At 51.2% G+C, this 24616-nt stretch overlaps 1 protein-coding gene across 1 annotated transcript; it reads left to right on the forward strand.

Annotated features, from left to right (window-relative positions):
- The first annotated feature begins 1020 nt into the window (after positions 1–1020).
- Positions 1021–24332, forward strand: Npc1l1 (NPC1 like intracellular cholesterol transporter 1). The gene is made up of 20 exons (XM_003465786.5): positions 1021–2091; positions 5191–5319; positions 5849–7377; positions 9694–9794; positions 10043–10215; positions 10417–10545; positions 10984–11166; positions 11680–11794; positions 11928–12055; positions 12585–12722; positions 12989–13078; positions 17438–17628; positions 17804–17928; positions 18364–18490; positions 18650–18705; positions 20023–20173; positions 20430–20661; positions 20794–20907; positions 20982–21144; positions 23088–24332. The coding sequence occupies exons 1-20, from the start codon at positions 1951–1953 to the stop codon at positions 23165–23167; spliced, it is 4095 nt and encodes a 1364-aa protein (XP_003465834.2). The 5' UTR covers positions 1021–1950; the 3' UTR covers positions 23168–24332.
- The last annotated feature ends 284 nt before the right edge of the window (positions 24333–24616 follow it).

The raw sequence follows: 24616 nt of genomic DNA on the forward strand, positions 1-24616 counted from the left end.
CCCCGAATGGACAGACGTAAGGTGGCTCACCTGCGACAAATGAGGTGGGTCAGTGTTGAATGCAGGCTAGCAGTGGCAAATCAGCAGGGCCTGGAGGAAGGGAAAGTGGTTCATAGGTAGGGAGCTTGGACTGTGAGTCACTCCCTGGAGCCAATGCACTCTGCCAATCTGAGTTGCAAGGCACCAAACTGTTAGTTTTCTGGCCCAACAGAGAAGTGAAAAGTAAACAAAAAAAGTAAATAATGTATTTCCTAAGGACATGGAAAGGAACACACAACCCATGGCAGTTGGGCTGTTTCCTTCCACTGGATGCAGAGAGGCAGAGAGTTATATGACATCTGATCAGAAATGTCTCATGGGATGGATATTGATGATGTGCGAGGAATTGATTGGAATTTTCTTTGCACACAAACGGGAAAGGGAGTTACAATTAGGGCTGAAGGAGGAGGAGGAAGTGGTAAGCAGTTTTACTTAGGCCTTCTGCCATGGCACAACACTGCCATAATTGTACAGTAATTTTTACTAGGGTGAGGACCTTTCAGTGACCATGTTGGGGAGGAGGTGGGCAAGGTGAGTGACAGTACCATAACACTTTCCTGGGCTACATGGTGGCTTTTTTAAAAAAAAATGATTATGGAGTTAATACTTGGCTGCTGTCAACTTTTGTTCTCTGGAACTCCTGCAAAGTTGTTCAGATACTTTGGCTCATTTTTCACTGTTTCTGGCAGTGAAAAGACTTGAGAGCTTCCTAGCTCACCATTTTTTCTGATGTCACTCCCAACTTTTATATTGTTCACCTTTATTTTTTCCTCATGTTCGGCACCTCAGGATCACAAGATGGTTGCTATGGCTCCAGACATCCTATCTTTGTCTAGTGAAAAGGTAGAAAGCTAGAGTACTGTGCTGGCTGTGTTCATCCCTTTAATGAGGAAATACAAAACCAGATCTCATGGCCACTGCTAGTTGCAAAGGAGCTGGGAGAGCATCCTCTCTCCTGAATCCTAGGCATAAATCCTTCACCAGATAGGCTGGGTTCTGATGGCAAGGAGGATGGAGATTCTGCTAACTGGCTGGTTGCCCCAAGGAGTCAGTAGATTGGGCAGGGGTCACTGGACACACACCCAGGTCAGTGCCTGGCTTAACAATGCTGTCTCTTCTGCTTTCCCCTGGACCTCCAAACTCTCAGAATGATGCTGGGGTTCAGGGAAACAAGCCAGTGAGCTCGCCCAACATCCCCAGGCCTGGTTACAGGGTCTACCTGGGCAGATTCTGCCAGGCATCAGCCCAGACCCAGCCACGGAGGGCTGTAGTTCTTGTCCTCTGAGGCTGCTCAGTGGCTAATCTTCATTCCAGTTACAGAAGGCTAAAAATGAGACAGCCAGCTGAGCATGGCAGCACATGCCTGTCATCCCAGCACTTGGGAGGCTGAGGAGGGGGATCGCTATGAATTTGAGGCCACCCTTGGCTACATTGGCCAGTCTGAAATATATAGTGAGGCCCTGTCTCAAAATAACAGCAGCAACAGCAAACAGATATGAAGCCTGTGCACGCCTGAGGCGGCAGGATCACATAAGTCCCAGCTCAACCTGGGCGACGTAAGGCGATCTGGTCTCAGAACGAAAACATAAAAACAGTGGGATGCACCTCTGTGAGAGAGCTCTTACCAACCACATTTCCCTGAAAATAGGACCTGGCATTGTATTTAACTTTTGCTCTAAAAGATGCAGTAGGGCTTTTCCCCCAGAGGATCTCATATTTTATCAGGTACAACAATCTCCCTCTATCCATGTACAAAAATCTACATTTACTCAAACGTGGTCCTGTCATCTTTTTCTGGAACACTGTCAGAACTCTCCAAACCCCCAATCCCAGATTGAATTTCTCAGGATTCTGTTTCCTCTAGAATCACTGGCTCCTGTCTCTCATGTCCAGCAACACAGCTGTCTTTGAATGAGCACTTCCTGTCCACGTAGCCTGCTTGGAGTGCACTCGGCGACACAGCTGTCAATGATTTTGCCCCCACTTCACCCAGGAATTCTTCACCCTGGTCACGACCTCTTCCAGGCGGGGCTCCGCAGAGTCTCAATGACAGTAAGTGTTAACTGATGACTTAGGCATGGCAACAAAAGTGATGAGGGTTACGAATGATGGTCCACACAAAAGTGAGGAAAATGGCAGGCACAAAAATTCAGAAAATCACATATGTCTGTTACAACATGGTGTATTGAATTATGAAGATTCATGTTAGATGCAGCCATGTCCGTCTGGTACCTGTGTTCGTCATTTATGTGATGAGTCTGCACTGATTGGTCAGTTGGTATCAATGTACTTGTCATTTAGGTGATGCGTCTGCACTCTGGTCATTTGACAATAAATCTTGTGTTCACAGGCTGGGAATTTAGCTCAGCAGTGTAAGCGCCTGACTGGCAAGTATGAGGTCTACAAGTTCAGTCCCCAGTACAAATAAATAACTCTTCCGTTCACCTGCTTATACAGGTGTTTACTCCTCATCCAAAGGCACTTGCTTGGACATTTACAAATATACAATTATAATTTACACTGTCATGTATTTTAAGTATTAATGTCAATAATATTTATTTATAGTTAAGTGGTATTACTTTATAATACACTACATATGCCATCTGACTGATGATCTTTTTATTTTATTTTATTTTTTGAGACAGGCTCTTGCTATGTCATTTAGACTGGCCTTGAATTCACTATGTAGCCCATGCTGGGCTTGAATGCAGAGTGGTATCCTGCCTCAGCCTCCTTCAACACAGGTGTGAGCCACCACACCCAGCTTGGCAGACAATCTTAAATGATTTTTTTTTTTGTACCTGAAATTGGACTCAGTACCTTGCACTTGCTGGGCAGGCCGCTTATGCCATTGAGGAATATCTCTGGCCTCCAGTGGGGCTTATTTTTGAGGTAGGATTTTTAATGCAAACATCCTAAAAAGACAGACTAAGACTTCTTTTGTGGTTAGGTCTCTTTTTCGGGAAATATGATAGTATGAGCAGGTCACAGGTTCAATTGCCAGTACACCCCCAAAAATAATCAGGCCTACTGTGGATGAGGAAGCACATGGTTAATATTTACCAGCTCTGGGTTCAGGCCTTGGCAGTGCCCTAGGGGAGCCCCAACTGAGGCATCAGTTCACAGCTGGTATCCCATGGGCAAGGGGAGAGTTTGGTGAGTCTTGAGCTTGCTGGTGTCAGGAGCCTTGGCCCTGGTGATGTCACTGTGTGTATCTGTCACCAGGGCTGCTATCGACTCTAAACTGATATTCGCCTGATAGCCCTAGATTAGCCGGAGGAAAGGAATGATGAGCTGCACAGGTAGGAATTGTAAATGTGTGTTCTGACTCACGATACTGGTTTATTTTAAGGAAGTAAATCCCAAAAGGAAAAAACTCCATTAGCCAAGAGGAAGCAAACCAGAAACTTAAATTAACAGTGAAAGATTGGAAAGCAGCCCACAGTCAGCGTGGGGAAAGAGACAGGGCTCTGCTCTGCAGGCTGTCATACAGTATACACGAGGTGATCCGGGCAACGAAGATGGTGGAGAGCGTGTGTGAAAGGTCAAGGGAGCTGGGCATGGTGCACATCTGGAAACCTAGCACTCAGAGGGCTGAGGCAGGAGGATCGCCTAGCCTGCATGATTTCATGGTCTAGCAAGGCCCTGCCTTGAAATAAAAAATAAATAGGGCTGGGAATATAGTTCAGGGCAAAGGCTCTGTGTTCATGCCACAGTACTGCAAAAAAGAAAAGTAAAATAGAGGAAAGCAGGATTCAGGAGCACGTGAATCATGTAACCATGACAGACACAGGTAGCCAGACTGGGTGAAAGTTGTCATCTTCTGTCCTGGGGCAAATGTGCCACTGTCCTCTGTTCATGTTTGAGGGGAGACCCCTGGGCATTGCACACCTGGGCCGTGCTGGGACCAGAATGACTGTGCAGCAGGTGCCAGGGCTGTGGCTCCCCTGGCCTTGGCACTTGTGCCCCTTGTGTGCCAGCAACTTCTGGCCGTGAGCGCTCTTGACCTGGAGTCATTCTGGCTGTGTGTGGCAAGTGCTAAAGCTTCTTGAGTCCCCAGTGGAGGTGGAGAAAGTGACCATGTCCTTATTCCTTGAGTAAAGCCTGGAGGCCAGGAGCTGGCTTCTTTCTGTCTCTTGGCTCTTTACCTGTCTACCCAAGGCTGTCACCTGGGGCACCTCCCAAGTAAGCCATTTACATTGGAACCCTGTCAGTCTGTTTCTGGGGGAACTGGATGACAACACCTAGGCCAGACAGGCAGAAGAGGAGCTGGAGGGGCTGGGCAGGGGTCATTCCTGCACATAGGACAGCTCAGGGCCTTCCGCCAGCTTCCGGGGTTGCCTGCCTGGGGCCTGGATGGCTTCTCGGGTAGGTGGTCCCATGAGCAGTCTGGCAGCATTCAGTGGCTTAGCCTTAATAGGAGTGCCAAGGTCATACCCTTCCTATGATAGTGGGAGCAAAGGGAGGCTCAGGAGATTCCTATCAGGAGGGAGCAGAAGTGTGTGCCATGTACCTGGGCCCTGGGAGGTGTCACCACCCAGGTCCTGCTGGCCTTGGTATTGGATGAGGGAGTGGGGAGGAGGAGAAGGTGAGCAGAGGAGATATACTGAAGTCTCTGTCCTCTGTCGGGCCCTGGAACAGGCTGTTGGTTCTACTTCCTGCTTGGAGGGGACTTTCATCACTGCGTAGCTCCATCCTAAATCTGCCCTTGTTATCTGGCTGTTAATATTAATTAGTAATGGTTGCTAAGGATCACAGTGCAGAGGGTGTGTCTAGGCCCACAGTTGCCCCTGTTTCCTAGAAGGGGTGGGCTCGAGTCAGGGTCTGTCTACACCCAAGGGGTGCAGCTTCCCAGGACCACTCCAAGGGCCCAAGGCCGAAGCCCAAAGTCCTCAGTGCCTGGTCCCACCTGCACCTCTGCTCCAATGCCAGTTCCTGAAGGGGTGTGCGGGATCTGTTCCCCAGGGGCTCAACGCCCCTCAGATTTCAGTGGTACTGGACAGTGTGTGGAGACTCCAGCCCTGTAACAGCGGGGGTCACCTAAGGGGCTGTGGATGGGGCCAGCAGGAGGCAGGGGTGGGAGCAGGTGATTATTAACCAGCAGTGCTCAGCCCTATTGGCTCCAACCTTGTCTGACCGGGCTGTCACCAGGGGAGGAGGCTCCTGTGCATCTCCGCAGCCAACCCTCAGCTGTCTCCTGCCATCCCGACACTCCCTCCTGGCCCCAGGATGGCGTCCTGCTGGCACGGCTGGCTGCTCTGGGCCCTGCTCCTGTGCTCCGTGAGTGTGCCGCCTCATGGGGACCCAGGACACCTGGGGCTTTGTGGGGGTTGATGGATGGCAGTGTATTTAGGGGAAGGATCCCAGGCCCTCCAGCTGAGGTCCCAGAAGAAGGGTCTCCAGGTCAGGGATTGAGGGACAAAGGGTTAGCAGTGGCAGCCGGGCTGGGTCCTAGCCCTTAGGGAGGAAGTGAGTCGGGATGTGGTGGGAGTCTGGAGCTGGGAGATGGTGACAGAGGGTCCAAAGGTGTACTGGGGGAGGAGACCTCCTGATGACCCCGCACAACAGGCCCCTAATGCAGCCAGGGGCAACCCAGGCCAACATGGGTCCCTCGGTCACCTTCCTTGGCATCCGCTCTTTGCTCTGCAGTGTGACCTTCCTAAACCATCGTGGGTCAGGTCATGTCCTTCTCTGGGGAAAGCACTGCCACCCTAGCACAGGCCTCTGCCCGGTCGTCTTCCTTCCCTGCACCCTGTCCTGTCCTCTATGCCACTGGCCTGGCCCGTATCTGACCTTGCTGTATCTGCAGGCCAGGGGCGAGCTCTACACGCCCATCCACCGAGCCGGCTACTGCACCTCCTATGAGGAGTGCGGCCCCAACCCGGAGCTGTCGGGAGGCCTCACATCACTGTCCAACGTGTCCTGCTTGTCCAACACCCCGGCACGCCTCATCACAGGTGACCACTTGGCCCTCCTGCAGCGCATCTGTCCCCGTCTTTATAATGGTTCCGGTACTACCTACGCTTGCTGCTCCACCAAGCAGCTGCTGTCCCTTGAGATGAGCATGAGCATCACCAAGGCCCTGCTCACGCGCTGCCCCGCCTGCTCCGACAACTTCGTCAGCCTGCACTGCCAGAACACCTGCAGTCCTGACCAGAGCCTCTTCATCAATGTCACCCGCGTGGCTCCTCGGGGAACCGGGCAACCACCAGCCGTGGTGGCCTATGAGGCCTTCTACCAGCGCAGCTTTGCAGAGCGGGCCTACGAATCCTGCAGCCGTGTACGCATCCCCGCAGCCGCCACGCTGGCTGTGGGCAGCATGTGCGGTGTGTACGGCTCGGACCTCTGCAACGCCCAGCGCTGGCTCAACTTCCAGGGAGACACGGGGAACGGCCTGGCCCCACTGGACATCACCTTCCACCTAACTGAGCCCAGCCAGACCCTGAGAGATGGGATGCAGCCATTGGATGCGATGATCACACCCTGTAACGAGGCCCAGGGCAATGGCACGGTGGCCTGCTCCTGCCAGGACTGCGCCGCCTCCTGCCCCGTCATCCCCCCGCCTTCCAACCTGCGCCCCTTTTTCTACCTGGGCCTCTTGCCAGGCTGGGCGGTTATCATCATCATCTTCAGCTGTGTTTTCCTGCTGCTCACCACCATCCTTGCCCAACTCCGTGTGACTGCCAGGAGGAAAAAGGCCAGAAGCCAAGGTCCCCCTGTGTCCCCTGTCACTTCGGAGAAACACAGGTGTTCCCCGAACACAGTTCTTGCCCGTTTCTTTGAGAGGTGGGGAAGAACGGTGGCCTCGTGGCCACTGACCGTCCTGGCAGTGTCCTTGGTGGGAGTTGTGGCCTTGGCATCGGGCCTGACATTCCTGGAACTCACCACGGACCCCGTGGATCTGTGGTCAGCTCCCAACAGCCAAGCCCGGCAGGAGAAGGAGTTTCACGACCAGCATTTTGGCCCCTTCTTCCGGACCAACCAGGTTTTCCTGACGGCAACCAATCGGTCCAGCTATATGTACGACTCCCTGCTGCTGGGGCCCAAGAACTTCAGCGGGATCCTGAGCCTGGACCTCTTGCTGGAGCTGCTGGACCTGCAGGAGAGGCTGAGGCACCTGCAAGTGTGGTCACCAGAGGCGCAACGCAACATCTCCCTGCGGGACATCTGCTACGCGCCCCTCAAACCACACAACACCAGCCTCTCCGACTGCTGCATCAACAGCCTCCTGCAGTACTTCCAGAGTAACCGCACACTCCTGCTGCTCACCGCCAACCAGACTCTGATGGGCCAGACAGCCCAGGTGGACTGGAGGGACCACTTCCTCTACTGTGCCAAGTGAGTCCTCCCTGAGCCAGGGAGGAGCAGGCGGCAGCCATACTCCTTTCTGAGGGCTCAGTTTGATTGAAGGATTGATGTGACTGTACTAGGGATTAAACCCAGGGCCTTTGCACTGACCCTTCCTCATCCTTTTCAGTACTAGAGATTGAACTCAACTCAGAGCTAAATCCTCATTTATCCATTCATCATTTATGAGACAAGCTCTTGCTAAGTCACTAAGTTTTCTAGGCTGGGCTCCAATTTGTGATCCTCCTGCCTCAGGCTCCCAGATTGCTGGGATTATAGGTTTGTGCCACCACACTCTCCTCCAGCTCATGTTAGTGTTTGCACTGTTTTTCTTCTTTTGCCTCTGTGCCTGGCCCTCGAAGAGCCCCTGGTAGCTCAGGAGTGGTTTGGTGTGAATGGAAAGCAGTGCCCTCTGGCCAGGTTAGGGCTGTGACTGGTCTCAGGTCCCAGGCCACCTTCAGGGTGGGTCTCAGGCAATCCCTGGTGCTGTTGGAGTTTGGTTCCTGGCTCTGTCTATTCTAGAGGCCAGAGAGGATGCTGGGCCAAAGAGGACAGTGGGAAAGCTGGGGTGGCTGAGACCCTTGGATATGGGTATAGAGCAGTGGTCTTCAACATGGACTTACTACCCTCAGCCCTGAGCCCAGAGTGTCTGTCCCTCAGAAATGGCAGCACAGGGAGGGGCTATTTGCTATGCCAGGAAGGCATTGGTGGTCAGGTGTGCTGTCCTCCTGTGCTATCTTAGTTTGATTTTGCATGCACACCATTCTCAAGGAGTAGAAGGGAGGCTGAGGCTTGGGAGGGTACAGTGAGCTGCTCAAGGTCACAGAGCAGAGGGCACTGCTATGAGGGACCAGTGGCCAACACAGTTACTTCCTCAGAGCCAAAAATGTAAATAGAGAACCTGGCCGGGTAGCTGATCACATGAGAGTTGTTTTTTCTTTTTCTTTATCTATTTTTTTTTTTTTTTTTGGCTTGATTCAGAGGATAGGAATCTTGAATCAGGAAGCACAGCTCTGTTACAGGCCTGGTGCTCTGAGTGCCAATGGCCTCTAGCATCACAGTTTCAGGGCCTGATGCCACTGGAGGTGTCACCAGTTGTTGGTTTTGGCTGCTGTCACGCATGCTGAGCACTGCCAGTCTTCACCCTGGCTGTGGGTCTCTGGAGCTCTTCTGGCAACAGCCCCTGCTGCTCTGTCTCCTTTCTTAGCTACTGTTCTGTCCATGTTACTCAGAAGTCTTGAGTGCACTTACAGGATCTTTCAAACTCTCACTACCTAAGAAATACATCATGAGCATATTTTCTGGCCGCTGGAAGGCTGTTTCATTTGTGCTGCAGCACACAGACACCAAAAAACAGGAGACAACCTTCCAAACCCCACCCAAGAAGAGAGAGGGGAGTGCTATTTACAGCTGAAAGCCTGTGATTGGCTCAAATTTAAGACCGATGATTGGTCCAAATTCAAGGCTATGATTGGTCCAAATTTGAGCCTGTAAACAAGTGGTCTAAATTGATTTAAACCCAAAATTTCCAATAGGAGCCTGCTGATTGGTTCAAATTTAGTTCTTACTTCTTGGTTCAATTTAAACCCATAGTGGTCCAGGAGACCTCATCCAGAGTTCCTGTGCTATCTCCAACAAATGCTGGGGCCAACACCCTGTAGTCTCCAGGAGGATTAGCCAGTGTTCATCAAGGCTTTCTGGGGGTCAGGGATGTTCACAATGGGCCCCATCTCTCCCTGACTTCTGCTACCTCAGGGGTAAGGTGACAGTGTAGGGGGCAGCAGGAGTCTGGGAGGTGAAAGTCCTTTCCTGGTGGTCTGGAGAACAGCCACAACACAACTCAGGAAGACACCAAGGTGGGGATCGAGGGGAGCAAAGGGAAGGGAGGGGACCAGCTTGACCACTGTAGACTGAGACCCAAAGCCTCCTGCATGGCAGGAGAAGGGGGATCCTCAGGTCCTTCCTGTCTGGGGGTGGAGGAGTCCAGGTACAGCAGAAAGGAGGGTGCAAGGCTGTAGCTCAAATCCCGACTCAGGACTTTAGTAACGCCTCTCTGGGAAGCAAATAAGGGTGGGCCGGAGGGCCAGCTGTGCAAGGGGACACAGGAAGCTCCTGCCTGGCAGAGGAGGCTCAAGGTGGCTTCTTCACTTGGGGTACTGGGCCCTGAAGAGGTTTGGGTGGAAGAGGGCCATTAAGGAGCTGCTGGGTCAGGTGATCCCTTCGTCTGCAGAGCACCTAGGATGGGCCAGGCCCTGGGAGGTGAGGCGGGGTCCGGAAAGGCCTCTTCCCTGTGTGGTCTCCCTCCAGCTCTCCCCTCACCTTCAAAGATGGCACAAGCCTGGCCCTGAGCTGCATGGCTGACTACGGGGCCCCTGTCTTCCCTTTCCTTGCTGTGGGGGGATACCAAGGTAAGCTGGGTGCCGTTGAAGGCTGGGGAGCCGGAACTAGCCTGGCTGTGGGGCTGCGGGTACCCCATCCTGACTCCTGTCTGTCATTCGCTCAGCTTCTTGTTTGCTTTTGTGCCTGGGCCCTGAGGTCTTGCCTCTGCTCAGAGAGGGAAGCGGGACATGGGAGTAAATACATAATTTTCAGAGACAAGCAGGAGGGGGAGGGAGGCGGGCTGCACCTGGTGGGGGCTGAACACTTCTTACCCCAGGGAAGGAGTACTCAGAGGCAGAGGCCCTCATCATGACCTTCTCTGTCAACAATTACCCCGTGGATGACCCCCGACTGGCTCAGGCCAAGCTCTGGGAAGAGGCCTTTGTGCAGGAGCTTCAAGCCTTCCAGCAGAGGATGGCTGGCACGTTCCAGGTGGCCTTCATGGCTGAGGTAGGAACTTCAGGGTCCTGGCTCTGTGGTGGTCACTGTAGTGGTCCCAGGGAGGTTCCAGGGTACCCATCCTGGGCCATCCAGGTGATGAATGCCACTGAGATTTGTGATGGGTGTTCCTGGACCTTTGTCGGGGTCCCCAGCAGGCCACCCAGCCCTGAGACTCTTGTGTGGTCACCGGGCTGGTATGTGTGTTCACAGCGCTCTCTGGAGGATGAGATCAACCGCACGACACTCAAGGACCTGCCCATCTTTGCCATCAGTTATCTGGTCATCTTTGTGTACATCACCCTGGCCCTGGGCAGCTATTCTAGATGTGACCGAGTACTGGTGAGAGTGGGTGCCCAGGTCCCCAGACCGCAGTATGTTTTTTGAAAACTTCCTAACCAGGGCCTCTCACCCTTCACGGGGAGCACCTTTGAAGAGACTCTCCCAAAGGGCTCTTTCTTAGAAGTGTTCTGTGTTGAAAAGAGTTTTATTTCCACTCCTAGCATGGCCCCTTGTGTTCACTTGCACAGCTGCCATTTACCATGTCTGGTGATTGTGCATACAGCAGCTGGACCTGCACTTTTGGGGGTGCAGCACTGCTGGTGGGAGGCTGGCTGGGTGGGGGGCTTGGTGCAGACTCGGGCTCCTTGCTGCAGTGAGTGGGTGGTTCTGACACCTGTGGGTCCCTGCCGTTACCCGCTGCCCACTGCCCACTTCCTGGCAGGTCTGGGTGGGAGGTGACCTGGAGACCAGGAGGCCAGCCTACTGCGTACATTGCAGGTGGAATCCAAGGTCACTGTGGGCCTGGGCGGGGTGGCCGTGGTGTTGGGATCGGTTGTGGCTGCCATGGGATTCTACTCCTACCTGGGCGTCCCCTCCTCCCTGGTCATCCTCCAAGTGGTGCCTTTCCTGGTGTTGGCGGTGGGCGCTGACAACATCTTCATCTTTGTCCTCGAGTACCAGGTAAGAAGGGAGATGGTCCTTGTCCCCCATACCCCTCATTCCCACATCACAGAGTCTTGCACTGCCTTCCTGGGCATCAACTCACTTCTCCACAAATCCACTCTCAGGGCTGCACCTCTAGAAAACAGCATGCAGACACATTTATCCTGCATGTGTGTGTGCACACAAGCATGTGTTTGTATTTTTAAGACAAGGTCTTGCTATGCAGTCCAGGCTGCCTTGAACTCACGGCAATGTTCCTACCTCAGCTTCCTGAGTGCTGGGATTGCAGATGTGCTCCACTACTGTACATTATCTGGAACTTTCTGTTAGACCCACACATCTGCTGGGGTAGCATATCAGACCCACTTCCTGTCTTTACGCTGCTGTGTAGCATTCCATGGAAAGCCAAAATCAGAGTCCATGTGGCCTCTCCCCGCTAGCAGGCAGAAGGTGGCTGCGGGGCAGGAAAGTTAGTGCAAGGGACAATGCCCTTGGCGGGTCTTGGATTCCACCATCTGCTGCTCCACACAGAGGCTGCCGTGGATACCTGGGGAAAGTCGAGAGGCCCACATTGGACGAGCCCTGGGCAGTGTGGGCCCCAGCATGCTGCTCTGCAGTCTGTCAGAGACCATCTGCTTCTTCCTGGGTGAGCAGTGCCCCCAGGTCTTCTCTGCAGAGCCAGTGTCAGAGGGTGGGACTTCCTGGAGGCGGCAGGTGTCAGCAGACCCCTGCCCTCTGCCCAGTCACCAGTATCCCCTGACAGCCTTTCCCCTCCACAGGGGCCCTGACTCCCATGCCAGCCGTGCGGACCTTTGCCCTGACCTCTGGCCTGGCAGTCTTCCTGGACTTCCTGTTGCAGATTACTGCCTTTGTAGCCCTGCTCTCTCTGGACAGCAAGAGGCAAGAGGTACCAAGGGATCTGTCTGGGCTGGGTCTCCACCTGTTAAGGAGATGTGGCCTCTTTGCCACAGAGGTAGCAGCCAGTAGGATGGGAGCAGGTCATTATGCGAGGGTAGGGGTATTTGGGCTACTACATACTTCGTAACTTCCATAGAAAGACAGTTTGGTTTTGGTAATTTTGGGAAATTAGCAGAACCATCCTAAAGTATACAAGACTATATATATATATATATATATATATATATATATATATATATTTCGGTATGGTGGCACACTTCTGTGATCCCAGCACTCCAGACTCCAGAGTTTGAGCCCACCCTGGGTGAGAGGATGGGTTTCAAGGCCAACCTGGGATATAGTATTGAGACCCTGCTCAGCAAAACAAAGCAAAGCAAAACAAAACAAAACAATGAAAAGTGAACAAGTCACAGTTCCTCATCCCCAGGATGTGATGCTGGTGGTGCCACTTGGGGTAAGGCAGACATGGGGTCTGGTCTGGGCCCCCCACTGTCCTCTGAGTATCTATCTCCCTGCAGGCCCTCCGGCCTGACGTCCTCTGCTGCATGGGCCCCCGGAAGCTGCCTGCCTCGGAGCAAAGCGCGGGCCTCCTGCTCTGCTTTTTCCGCAAGATATACGTCCCCTTCCTGCTGCACCGGGTCACCCGCTGGGTTGTGGTGCGTGAGCATGCCTGCCCAAGGAGATGCGGGATGGGTCGGAGGGGCAGAGGGGCAGGGGGAAGGGGAGGGGGAGGGGAGGAAACGGGGAGAGCGTTGTTTTGGACTCTGCCCCAGGCCAGATGCTGGGGAGGAGAGAGAGAGGGGAGGGGAGGGTCAGGGGAGGGGGCGTGCTCCTGCAGGCCTTACGCTGCTTGAGGATCAGGATCTGGAGCAGACGGGGCTGTTGTGGGAGGGAGGGGTCTCACACGTAGTTCCTGCTCCAGCTGCTGCTATTCCTGATCCTGTTTGGAGTGAGCCTCTATTTCATAAGTCACCTCATCGTGGGACTGGACCAGGAGCTGGCATTGCCCAAGGTGAGCTCGGTATTTCCCCTGTCCCTGGTTGCCGAGGCCTGGCAGCCCTGGAGAATCGCTCTCAGTTGGCACAGCTGGCAAGAGGATCCAGGCTTGTGCCTGAGAGATGCAAGGGCCTCACACGCCACAGCAGGACAGCTATCCTGCATGCTGTGTCAGAAGGGCTGTCTGTGAGAGATGGCCACACAAGGTGACTGCCAACCGGCTGAGTGCCTACCCTGTGTGTGAAATCCCCACCAACGCCTGTTGGTGTTTTTATTTGGTGCTGGGGCTCAAACCTGGGGTCCTGAAGTTGCTTGGCATCTGCTCTACCAGTGGGATGCATCCCAGTCTACTTTGAGATGCTCAATAATAGCTGTACTAGTGTGAGAGTGAAGTGGTAGCTGTCTTGCTGTGGGGCTGATGAGACTTTCCTTGATACGTAATGATACTAGTGTGTAATAGTGATGCAGAGTAATGAGATTCCTCTCAGTGTTTTGCTACATAGAGGTAGCATACTTTATTTTCATCCCATTGCTTTCTTCCCCCTAAACTTCCTCCCCTCTCTCCAAAATTCTACCTTCTGGTTTACTGTCATCACTTACATTTGTTTATTTGGTTTTTCATCTAAGAGAAACCATTTGATACTTAGCTTTCTGAATCTGGCTTATTTTCCATAACATGATAATACTCTAGTTCTTTCCATTTCAGACAAATATCATGATTTCACTCTTCTTTATAGCCGAGGAGTATTCTATGGTGTATACGCACTGCATTATCTTTTTTTGTTTTGTCTTTTTGAGACAGGGTCTCGTTATGCAGTTCAGGCTGGCCTTGAGCTCACTTTGTAGCCCAGGCTGGTCTCAAATTTGCAATGATCCTCCTGCCTCAGCCTCTCAAGTGCTGGGATTGCCCGTGTGCACCACCACGCCCGGCCACACCACATTATCTTTATATGTGCCCCTGCTGATGGATACCTAGGTTGTCTCCACAGCTTGGTGCTTATGACTGTGCCTCTGGATGCTAGGATGTGTGTGTGCCAGTGGAGGGTGCTGGAGATACACCCAGGAGTGGGGTTGCTGGATCAAATGCTGGGTCTGTTTGAACTTTTATTTGGGGATCTCTGTGCGGATTTCCACATTGGTTGCACTGATTTTCATTCCCACCAGCAGATCAGAAGTTTGCTTTTCCCTTTAGTTTTCACCAGCATTTGTTGTATCCTCCACAGTCGCCATTCTGCCTGGCATGAGATGGATTCTCTGTGGCGCTTGGCTTGCATTTCCATAAAGACTAAAGATGTCAGACAGTTTTTCATGCATTTATTGGCAAGTTGTTGCTGTTGTTCTTCTTTTCTTGTCTTTTTGAGGCAGGGTCTCCTTATGTGGCTCAGGCTGACCTGGAGCTCACTGTGTAGCCTGGGCGGGCCTTGAAGTCACAGTGATCCTCTTGAGTCCTACAATTACAGATGTGCACTACCACATCTGGTGTGTATTTCTTTTGAGAATTCTCATAAGTAGTTACTCCTGTTTTTTTGTTTTGTTTTTGGTGCAAGGCTCAAACTCACAACTCCATGCTTGACAGACAGGCTGTTATGCCGCTGAGCTAAATCCCCTGGCCCCCTTCTTGTGTGTTTTTTAATTGGAGTTTTTTTTCCCTAAGTTTTTTTTTTTTTTTTTGTCTGTTTCATTTTTACTGGTACCAGGGATCGAACTCACGACCGTCTGCTTGCAAGGCAGGCATTTATGCCGCTGAGCTAAATCCCCAGCCCCTTTTTCCCTAAGTTTTTTTAGTTCTTTGTATATTCTAGATATTAATCCTCTGTCAGTAAATAGCTGGAAAAGATTTTCTCCCGTTCTGTAGGTTGTCTCTTTACTGGTAGCTGTTTCCTTTCTTGTGTAGAAGGTTTTTAATTTGATGTAGTCCCACCTGTTGATTCATAATATTATTCTTATGTTATTCTGGTACTACTCAGGAAGTCTTTGCTTATGCCTGTGGCTTTAAAATATTTTCCTGTACGTTTTCTTCTAGTAGTTTAAAAATTTCTGAACTTATATCTAGGTCTTTGATCCACTTTGGTTTTTTGGAATAGAGGAAGAGATAAGGACCTATTTTAATTTACATGTTGAGTTCCAGTTTCTTGACACCATTTGTTAAAAAGCCTGTCATTTTTTCTGCCATATATAGTCTTTTTGTGACAGGGTTTCACTATGAAGTTCAGGCTGGCTTTGAACTGATGTTCAAGGCTGTCTTTGAACTCACAGAGATCCTTGTGCCTCAGCCTCCTGAGTGCTGGAATTACAGGTGTTTGCCTGGTCTTCCACCATAAATTTTTGACCATTTGCCAAAATCAGTTGTAGTTGTATGGGTTTGTTTTTGTATCTTCTGCTCTATTTTATTGGTCTAATGTCTCTTTCAGCTGACATGGTTTTGTGTGTTTGCAATCCTAGCACTCATGTGGCTAAGGCAGGAGGACTGGAGTGAGTTCAAGGCCAGTCTGGGCTATACAGTGTGAATTTAAAACCACCCTGAACTATATAGTGAGACCCTGTTTCAAAAACCCCAAACACACAAACAAACAAAGTGTATTTTGTGTCAGTACCAAGCAGTTTTTGCTCCTGTGGTTTTGTTCTATAGTATGAAATTGGGTTTCATACTATAGAACCTCTAGTCTAGGCCTCTAGTCTTGTTCTTTTTTCAGGATTGTTTTGGGTTATCTGGGGCTTTTGTGTTTCCATATGAATTTTAAGATTTTTTTCCAGTTCTGTGAAGAATGTTATTGGTGTTTAAACAGGGATCACATTGACTCTGTAGATTGCCTTTGGTAATATGCCCATTTTAACAATATTAGTCCATGAACCAAGGAGGTTTTTCCACTTTCTAATGTCTTATTCAATTTCTTTTTTCAGTGTTCCAAAATTTTCATTATACAGGCCTTTTACCTCCTTGGTTAGGCTGATTCCTAACCCTTTTTATTTTCTGAAGCTATTGTGAATGGATTTGTTTTCCTGATTTCTTTTACAGCAGGTTCATTACTGGTGTACAGGAAGGCTATTGACTTTTGTATGTTTATTTTGTGTCTTGTTGCATATCTTTTTATGTACTTATTGGCCACTCATATACCTTATTTGGGAAAGTGTCCGTTTAATGCCTTTGCTCATTTTGTGTGTGTGTGTGTGTGTGTGTGTGTGTGTGTGTGTATGTGTGTGTGTGCATGCATGTCAGCTCTAGTAGGTATACAATTCAGCAATGTTAGGTGTGGAGTTTGTGGATTTCATGCGTGTGGATCATGGATATCAGGTTTGTGGATGTTTCTCCCATTCTGTGGGTTGCTATATTACCCAGTTTTCCCATTTGTTGGGCACAACAGCCAATATGTACAATTTAAAGGAGGAGAGTTATATTTTACCTCACAGTTTCAGAGGATTCAGTCCCTGACCTCTGGCTCCAAGGCAGAAATGACATGATAGAGCTGGGTAGGGGACATTTGCTCATGTTACAGCAGCCAGGAGGCAGAGTGAAAAGGACTCAGGGACAAGAATCCACCTTTCCGAGTCACACCCCTAGAGATCATCTGTTCAGACTGAGCCCAGCTTCCCCACAGCACATCAGCTATGAACTTACCTTCACAAGCCCTGGCTCTGACATTTTAAAATCTAAAATTTAACCATAACATTTGCTTTTTTATTCTGTTGATAGTGTTCTTTTTTTTTTTTTTTTCTTTTTTCTCTTTTCTCTTTTTTATCAGTACCGGGGATTGAACTCACGACCACCTGCTTGCAAGGCAGGCGCTTATGCCGCTGAGCTAAATCCCCAGACCCTGATAGTGTTCTTTTATGCACAGGTTTGAAAAATATTCATGCAGTCCTCTTTACGTTTTCTTTTGTTGACTGTGTCTTTGGTGTCATGTCAGGAAATGACTGCCCAAGACAACATTATGAAGTTTCACTGTTTCTCCTGAGAGATTTATGTCTTTGAGGCTTGATTTAAATTCTTGGTTCATTTCCAGTTAACTTTGTGTATGGTGTGAAACAAGGGCCCAAGCGTGATTCCTCTGCGTGTAGACCCCCACTTTCTCTCACACTTCCTCTGATATTTCTAGCACCATGTGGTGAAAAGTCTGTTTTTTCCTCATTGAATAGTTTGAACACCCTTTCATAAAAAATTATTTGACCATATATGTAAGTATTTATTTCTAAGCTCCATATTTCTGTGTCATTGATCTTATGAGTTTTAGAGTGAATTTTTCAAAAAAATGGTATTGGGATTTGGATAGGAATTGTATTGAATTGTTTCCGGAGAATTAACATCTCTGAACAAGCTGGCATCAGCCCTTGGTGGGTGAGTGGCCTCCTGAGACTCCCTGGTCCTCCTCCCTCCCAGGACTCCTACCTGCTCGACTACTTCCTTTCTCTGAACCGATATTTTGAGGTGGGGCCCCCAGTGTACTTTGTCACCACCTCGGGCTACAACTTCTCCAGCGTTTATGGCATGAACGCCATCTGCTCCAGTGCAGGCTGCGACCCCTTCTCCTTGACCCAGAAGATCCAGTATGCCACCGAGTTCCCTGACCAGTAAGTGCCTGGTCCTTTGGCCCCCAGCCTGAGCCCTTATCTGTGTCCCCTACTCCCACCTGCTAGCCCTGCCCCTGCCTCCCCCACCTCCCCCGCTGCCCCCAATGCCTGCGTTAAGCCTGGGAGGCCCCTATGCAATCGTGGTCCTGGCCCTCACCTCCTGTGCCCACACCAGGTCGTACCTGGCCATCCCTGCCTCCTCCTGGGTGGACGACTTCATTGATTGGCTGACACCATCCCCCTGCTGTCGCCTTTACACCTCAGGTCCCAATAGGGATGAGTTCTGTCCTTCAACTGAGAGTAAGTGTAGAGCCTCACAGACTCATCTTCCATGGTAATTTGGGAAAACTGAGGCAAGAGAGCTTTAGGAAAGGGCTAACGAGGCTCTCTCAACCTCCCAACCCATGCAGGGTGCAGTGGGGTCAAGGGCACAGACCAGGCTTCAGGGAGGAGCCTGGGCATTTACACTCTGGTGTTCCCTGGGGCATGATACCCGTGATTTTGGAGTGTACTCACTGAGGCCGGTGCCCAGCTGCAAGGGGAGCTGCTGTGTTTGCAGGTGGGGGGACACGCCCCCATTTCCTGCTCCATACCAGGATTTCAGCCCCCTCAGTTAGAGACTCAGGATGCAAATCCCAGGGCCCGGGGCCTGGGATGGGGACAGAGACGGGGCTCAGAGCAGGAGCAGGAGCTGTTGCCCTGAGACGTTACCATCTAGAGCCCCCCTATTTGCAGGTGCCTTGAGGTGCTTAAAGTACTGCATGAGCTTCACTTCGGGGCCTGTGCGGCCCACAGTGGAGCAGTTCCACAAGTACCTTCCCTCGTTCCTGAGTGATCTGCCCAACATCAACTGTCCCAAAGGGTGAGCTCTGAGAGGGGCAACCTATGGGGAACGTGGCTGTGTAGGGTGAGAACAGTGGCCACACAGAGGTAGGGGTACCAGGAGGGGCCTCTCTGGGGTAGGTGGGGGGAGATTGGAGGGGGCCTCATCCTCACTAAGCTTTGCTCTGTCCCCCTGCAGTGGCATGGCAGCATACAGTACCTCTGTGAACCTTAGTGCAGATGGACAGGTTGTAGGTAAGCAAGGCCCTGCCTGGGAGAAGGACTCAGGTTGCACACAGGAAGTCACCTGGAGCCCCTGGGAACAGCCTCTCTCCACCTTGCATCTTCTCCCCTCCATCCTCTGTAAGGGCTTCCAATGGTGCTGGGCTTCAGACTAAATCCATTTTCCCACTCGAGCCTATGGTCAAAGTGACATTGGTGGCAGTTTCTCAGCAGCTAATGTCATCCTTAAGACTACTGATCACCCCAGCCCTGGGCTAAGCATCTTTTCACGCATGTATAATTTTTGTCCTTGTTGTTGTTGTGGTATTGGAGATTGAACCTAGGCCTTTGCACTGAGCTATGCCCTTAGCCTTTTTAAAAATTTGTATTTTTAGACAGGCTCTTGCTGAGTCCTAAGTAACCAAGGTTGGGCTGGAACCTGTGACCCTCCTGCCTCAGTCTCCCAGACTGCTGAGATAATAGGCGTTTACCACCACACCTGTCTATTCATCCAGGCCTTAGTGCCAGGCAGTTGGTTAAGATGCCTCAGAGTGGCAGAACCCTACCAGCTACCGGCAGTAGCGAGGCAGTTGGAGTTGGACTGACAGGGGAAGGACTGTGACATGTTTTAGTTTCCTGCAGCAGGTGGCAGAGCCAGATGGACATCTGCATGAGGGAGCCAGCTATGGCTCAGCATGGGGACCCTGGCGCAGCTAGCACAGAAGTGGCCTGAGGGTCAGTGAAAATTAGGGGAGCTTGATGGATTCTCTCACTTTGTTCTGAAGCAGTTCGCAATGTGAATTACTAAATGCAGGCTGTACTTAGCGCTAGAGTCCTAACCAGCTCTCAGAACTGAAGAGTTTTCATTTTTTGTCTTTGTTTCTAGAGCTTTCCTGTAGGGACACACAGCTTTGAAAAACTCTGAAAAACAATTGATTTAAACAATCATGCGTTTATTTTATTTATTTATTTTTTGTACAGGGATCAAACTCATGACCTAGCACTTGCTAGGCAGGCACTTATGCTGCTGAACTAAATCCCTGGCCCTAGTCATGCATGTTTTGAAACCAGACAGAAAAGCTTTGGGAACACCAGGGAGCTTTCTTGTTGCCCCATCTGCTGACATTGTGGCTCTGGGGTGGTTGGGCTAATTGCAGACTTTTCAGGTCTATGGCAAAACACAGATGCAGGCCCCTTGCTTGGCATCTGAGCTGGTGGCAGCAGAGCTTGGCTTGATCCCATGCCCAAGCTTCTGTCACTGGTATGCTCCGAGGGTCCCCAGCAGGCTCTGACCCTTGATCTCTCTCTCTCTCTCTCTCTTTCTCTCTCTCTCTCTTGTGTGCTGTGCAGCCTCCCAGTTCATGGCCTACCACAAGCCCCTGAAGAACTCACAGGACTTCACAGAGGCCCTGCAGGCTGCGCACTTGCTGGCGACCAACATCACTGAAGAGCTGCGGAAGGTGCCGGGGACGGACCCGGCCTTCGAGGTCTTCCCTTACACGTGAGGACCTGGGGGCTGCGCTGGAGGGTGCAGGGAGATAGCTGCTGGGTAGGGGCCAACGGGGCGGTGGGCTTTTGAGGGGTTGCAAGGGACAGGGACAGCTTCAGATCGGAGGCTGCAGTGGTGGTCTGGAGCCTGTCTGTTTCTGTGCTGCTCGGTCCCCCAAATGACCCTCCCTGAGCTTCAGTGACTCCATTGGAAATGGGGTGTCCAGAAGGGCTCCTCGGCCTGTGTGTGACTGAGCCCCCTCCGGCAGGGTCACCAATGTGTTCTACCAGCAGTACGTGACCGTGCTGCCCGAGGGCATCTTTATGCTCGCACTGTGTTTCCTGCCCACCTTCGTGGTCTGTTACTTCCTGCTGGGCCTGGACTTGCGCTCCGGCCTCCTTAACCTGCTTGTCATCATTATGATCCTTGTGGACACCATCGGCCTCATGGCCATGTGGGACATCACCTACAACGCCGTATCCCTCATCAACCTGGTTGCGGTAATGGGAGGGATACAGGCACCAGAGGAGTCCCTGGAGGGATGACGGGTCTGAGATCTGGCCCTGAGCTCCCCCTGCATCTCCTCCCGCCTCTGCCTTCAGCCTCCCCTGAACCCTGTCCTCTGCCCGCAGGCGGTGGGCATGTCGGTGGAGTTTGTGTCGCACATCACCCGTTCCTTTGCCATCAGCACCAAGCCCAGCCGGCTGGAGAGGGCCAGGGAGGCTACAGTCTCCATGGGCAGTGCGGTGAGTGGCGGGGCATGCACCGACCCCCACCTTGATACCTTGTGCCTGCCTGATGCCTGGCTGTTACCCTCTAGGTGTTTGCCGGTGTGGCCATGACCAACCTGCCAGGCATCCTCATCCTGGGCCTTGCTGAGGCCCAGCTCATCCAGATCTTTTTCTTCCGCCTCAACCTCCTGATCACCATGATGGGCCTGGTGCACGGCCTGGTCTTCCTACCTGTCATCCTCAGCTACCTGGGTGAGTGCAGTCGGTGCCAACTGAAGCAAGGTACTCCCCAGGAAAGTCAGTGCTGTGCACTCGCACCGCCAAGGCCGGTCCTTACTTCCCATCTGGGAAAGCTGCTGTTTTTCTTTTTTTCATCTTTTTGAGACCGGGTCTCTCTGTGCAGTTCAGGCTGGCCTTGGGCTCACTTTGTAGCCCAGGCTGGTCTCAAACTTGCAACAATCATCCTGCCTCAGCCTCCTGAGTGCTGGGATTACAAGAGAACACTACCACATCTGGCTAAGCTGTTCTTTTTCACTTCACATGTTATGAGTATCTTTCTTTGTCTGCAGATTTGAGGTTACTGTGCTGCTGTTGGACTTTATTTTTTTTTGAGATGGAGTCTCACTATACCCATAGTTCAGGCTGACCTTGAACTCACTATGTAGCCTAGACTGGCCTCCAACTCATGGTGATCCTCCTGCCTCAACCTCATGAGGGCTGGGATTACAGGGATGTGCCATCACACCTGGCTGATCATTCCTGTTTAAGACAAAATGCTTCATGAAACACAGTTGATATTTGTCCTTATTTCCTATGAAGCATGCTGAAACTTTTGGTTCTAATCTATCATTAACTAAAAAAATGCTGGTTTTTGTCTACTAAATTGATTCTCTGACTCATCAGTGAGGGCAAGTTAGGACTAGAATACAATCCTATCATGTACTTCTACAACAGTTTATTTAAGCAGCTTCCAACTGTTTTAGATTGTGTCTAGCTTTCCATTATTATCGCCAGTGCTGTAGTGTGTCCTCTTATGACTGAATCTGTGACTGTGTCTGCTAATAGTTCCTCTGACAAAGCCTGCAGATGTCTATTAATGCCAGTTGCTAGTTCCCTCTACTTTAACTTGTGCCAGTAGGCAGCTGTGGTGGTATACAACTGTTATCCTGACACTCTGGGAGACTGATGCAGAATTGAAAGTTCAGGATGAAACTGAGAATTAAGCAATTTAGTGATAACTCATCTCAAAAAAAAATAGCTGGGTGTGGTGGCACATGGCTGTAATCCCCACACTCGGGAGGCCGAGGCAGGAGGATTGATGTGAGTTCAAGGCCAACCTGTGCTACCCAGTGAGTTCAAGGACAGCCTGTTACTACAAAACCATGTCTCAAAAAACAAATCAAAAAAGGGTGTGTGTGGGAAATGTAGCTCAGTGTGGAGGTCCTAGGTTCAATCTTGGAATTGCAAAAACAGCAAATGACAACAAAAAACCTTGGTTTCAGCAGAATATGCATTTCCTTGCTTTGGATTTGAACATGATTTTTAAAATTCACCCCAGAAGGGACAGCATGAGATGCTTCTGGCTCTCAGGGTGGGCAAGCAGGGACGAGCTTACTTCCACCCTTGGTCGCACTGAGTGTTGCCAGGGAGCATTCAGAGAAGGCTGCGTGAGTGCCTCTAGGGGCCTTCGATTCTTTTGTCACTCCCCGAAGTACGTACTATAATCAGCCCTACTTCATAGAGGAGGAAGCAGAAATACCTACCCTAGGTTGCAGACTCCGTCTACAAAAGCAGGGTTGTAGCCTACACAGCTCCGGCTTCCCTAGCTGTGATGCCACAGCCTCCTACAGGCATTTCTTGACCCTATTTGGAGGCCTCTGGGTGGGGATGGTGGGGAGGCACAAAGGCAGCAAGGAGACACAGGCATGGGAGCCGCGCCAGGACCAGGGTGGCACAGGTAGTGGCAGCCAGAAGGTGGAGGAGGGTGGCTGTGGTGTTAGCTTGGGTTTTCTGGAAGAAAGCACAGCTTGGTCTCAGGACTCCTCGAGTAGATGTCAGCTTCAGTGACTTGCCGGAGGCACAGGTGAGAATGGGGCTCAGCCTGCTCTCTGCTGTCCTCCCTAACTGGCTCTGCACCGTACCCTGCACCGCTGCGTGCCTCCCTAACTGTAGGCTTCTCTCCTGTCTCTTTGCAGGGCCTGATGTCAACTCAGCTCTAGCGCTGGAGAAAGAGTGCATGCAGAGGGTGGCCACAGCCCCCAAGGCCTCCTTCTAGAAGTAGCCCCTGGCTCCCAGTGCTGCCACCAACACCTGTGTCAACCACAGCTTTGATGGCCCTGTCATGGTAGCTGGTGCCAACTGTGGCCTGTGCCCAGGAATGGATGGGAGCGCTGATGGGCCAGCCTTGCCTGGCTCTGCACCGAGGGCCACCGGTCTTCCCTGTTGGGGGGCCCTTCCTCTACCCACTCCTCAGGGCATGGGAAACCCTGTTCCAGGAAGGTGACCATCACACTGGCCATGAGCCTGTCCAGCAGCACTGTGGTGCTGCCTTGTGTCCTTCAGGCCTCGGTCAGCTGAGATGGCCTTCTCCTTCCAGGCCAGTCTCAGAGCCTCTGGCTAGATATACTCCATGTTTATTCAGGGCTCAGACTCCTTCACGGGTGCCCGCTTCTCACCCAATTCTTCCTTCTTTTATGTCTCTTGTCAGAAAGTCTCCATTCTGGAGTCAGGTGTGTTGGTGCATCTCTGTAATCCCAGCACTCAAGAGGCTGGGCAGGAGGATCACCAACAGTGGTGGTGGCACAGGATGAGGGAGTTGTTTGGGGCAGGGGTGGCATAACTCTATTCCTGGGCACAACCAGTGAAGTGAGGAGAACCGAAAGGTGGATCCAGGAGGGAGGAACTCACTGTAAATGACTACTGTATTTGGCTTGTTTCTTTTCTTTCTTTTTGAAACAGGGTGTTTCTTTGTAGTCTAGGCCAGTCTGAACTGTGCATTCCTGGGCTGGCTGGAATTTGCTATAGTGTCTCAGCTTCTTGAATGCTGGGATTATAATCATGTGCCAGAATGCCTGACTCTCTCATAACACTTTTTTTGTCAATTTTTTTGAGACAAAGTTTCCCTATTGTAGTCCAGGCTAGCCTTATGTAATAGAAAATGGCTCCCCAGTCAGTATACTTGAGTTTCTTAGTTGCCCAGGTAACAGTTCCTATTCCAGTTCTGGTTGCTTCTGTCCCCTAGAAACAGCTGATCACTGTGATGCATAGCTGGTCACTATGATGCACATTGCATAAACCAACCTCCAATTGACAAGCCATGCTGCCTCTGTACTTCCTGCTTGCTTATCCCATATAAGCCCTAGACCACCAGAGACCAGGGCCTGATATTCTGAGAATGGCCCTGATCGGTGCCTGTCAATGTAAATAAATCTGCCTCCAAATCCTGGGTAGTATTTTGGTGTTTCTGCTGGCTGTTGCATTTGGTGCATTGGCTGGGAAGACGAACTGTGGTGACCTCTTTGCTTACTTGCTGTGGCCCTCTCACACAGAGCAAGGGCCTCTCCAGGTTCCAGTGGGAAGGCACACCCTTGATATTTCTAGAGTCTCCTTGGAAGTCTGGAAGAGGAGTACTGGCTCCCCACTTGATTGGCTCACATCAGACCCCAAAGGAAGAAGGACACTGTCTTCCTGCATGATTTCCATAATATCCCTGGCAGCACCCCAA

Source organism: Cavia porcellus, unplaced genomic scaffold (genome assembly GCF_034190915.1).
Source record: "Cavia porcellus strain 051 isolate PalLab524CR breed Dunkin Hartley unplaced genomic scaffold, mCavPor4.1 scaffold_23, whole genome shotgun sequence".
NCBI classification, from domain to species: domain Eukaryota; kingdom Metazoa; phylum Chordata; class Mammalia; order Rodentia; family Caviidae; genus Cavia; species Cavia porcellus.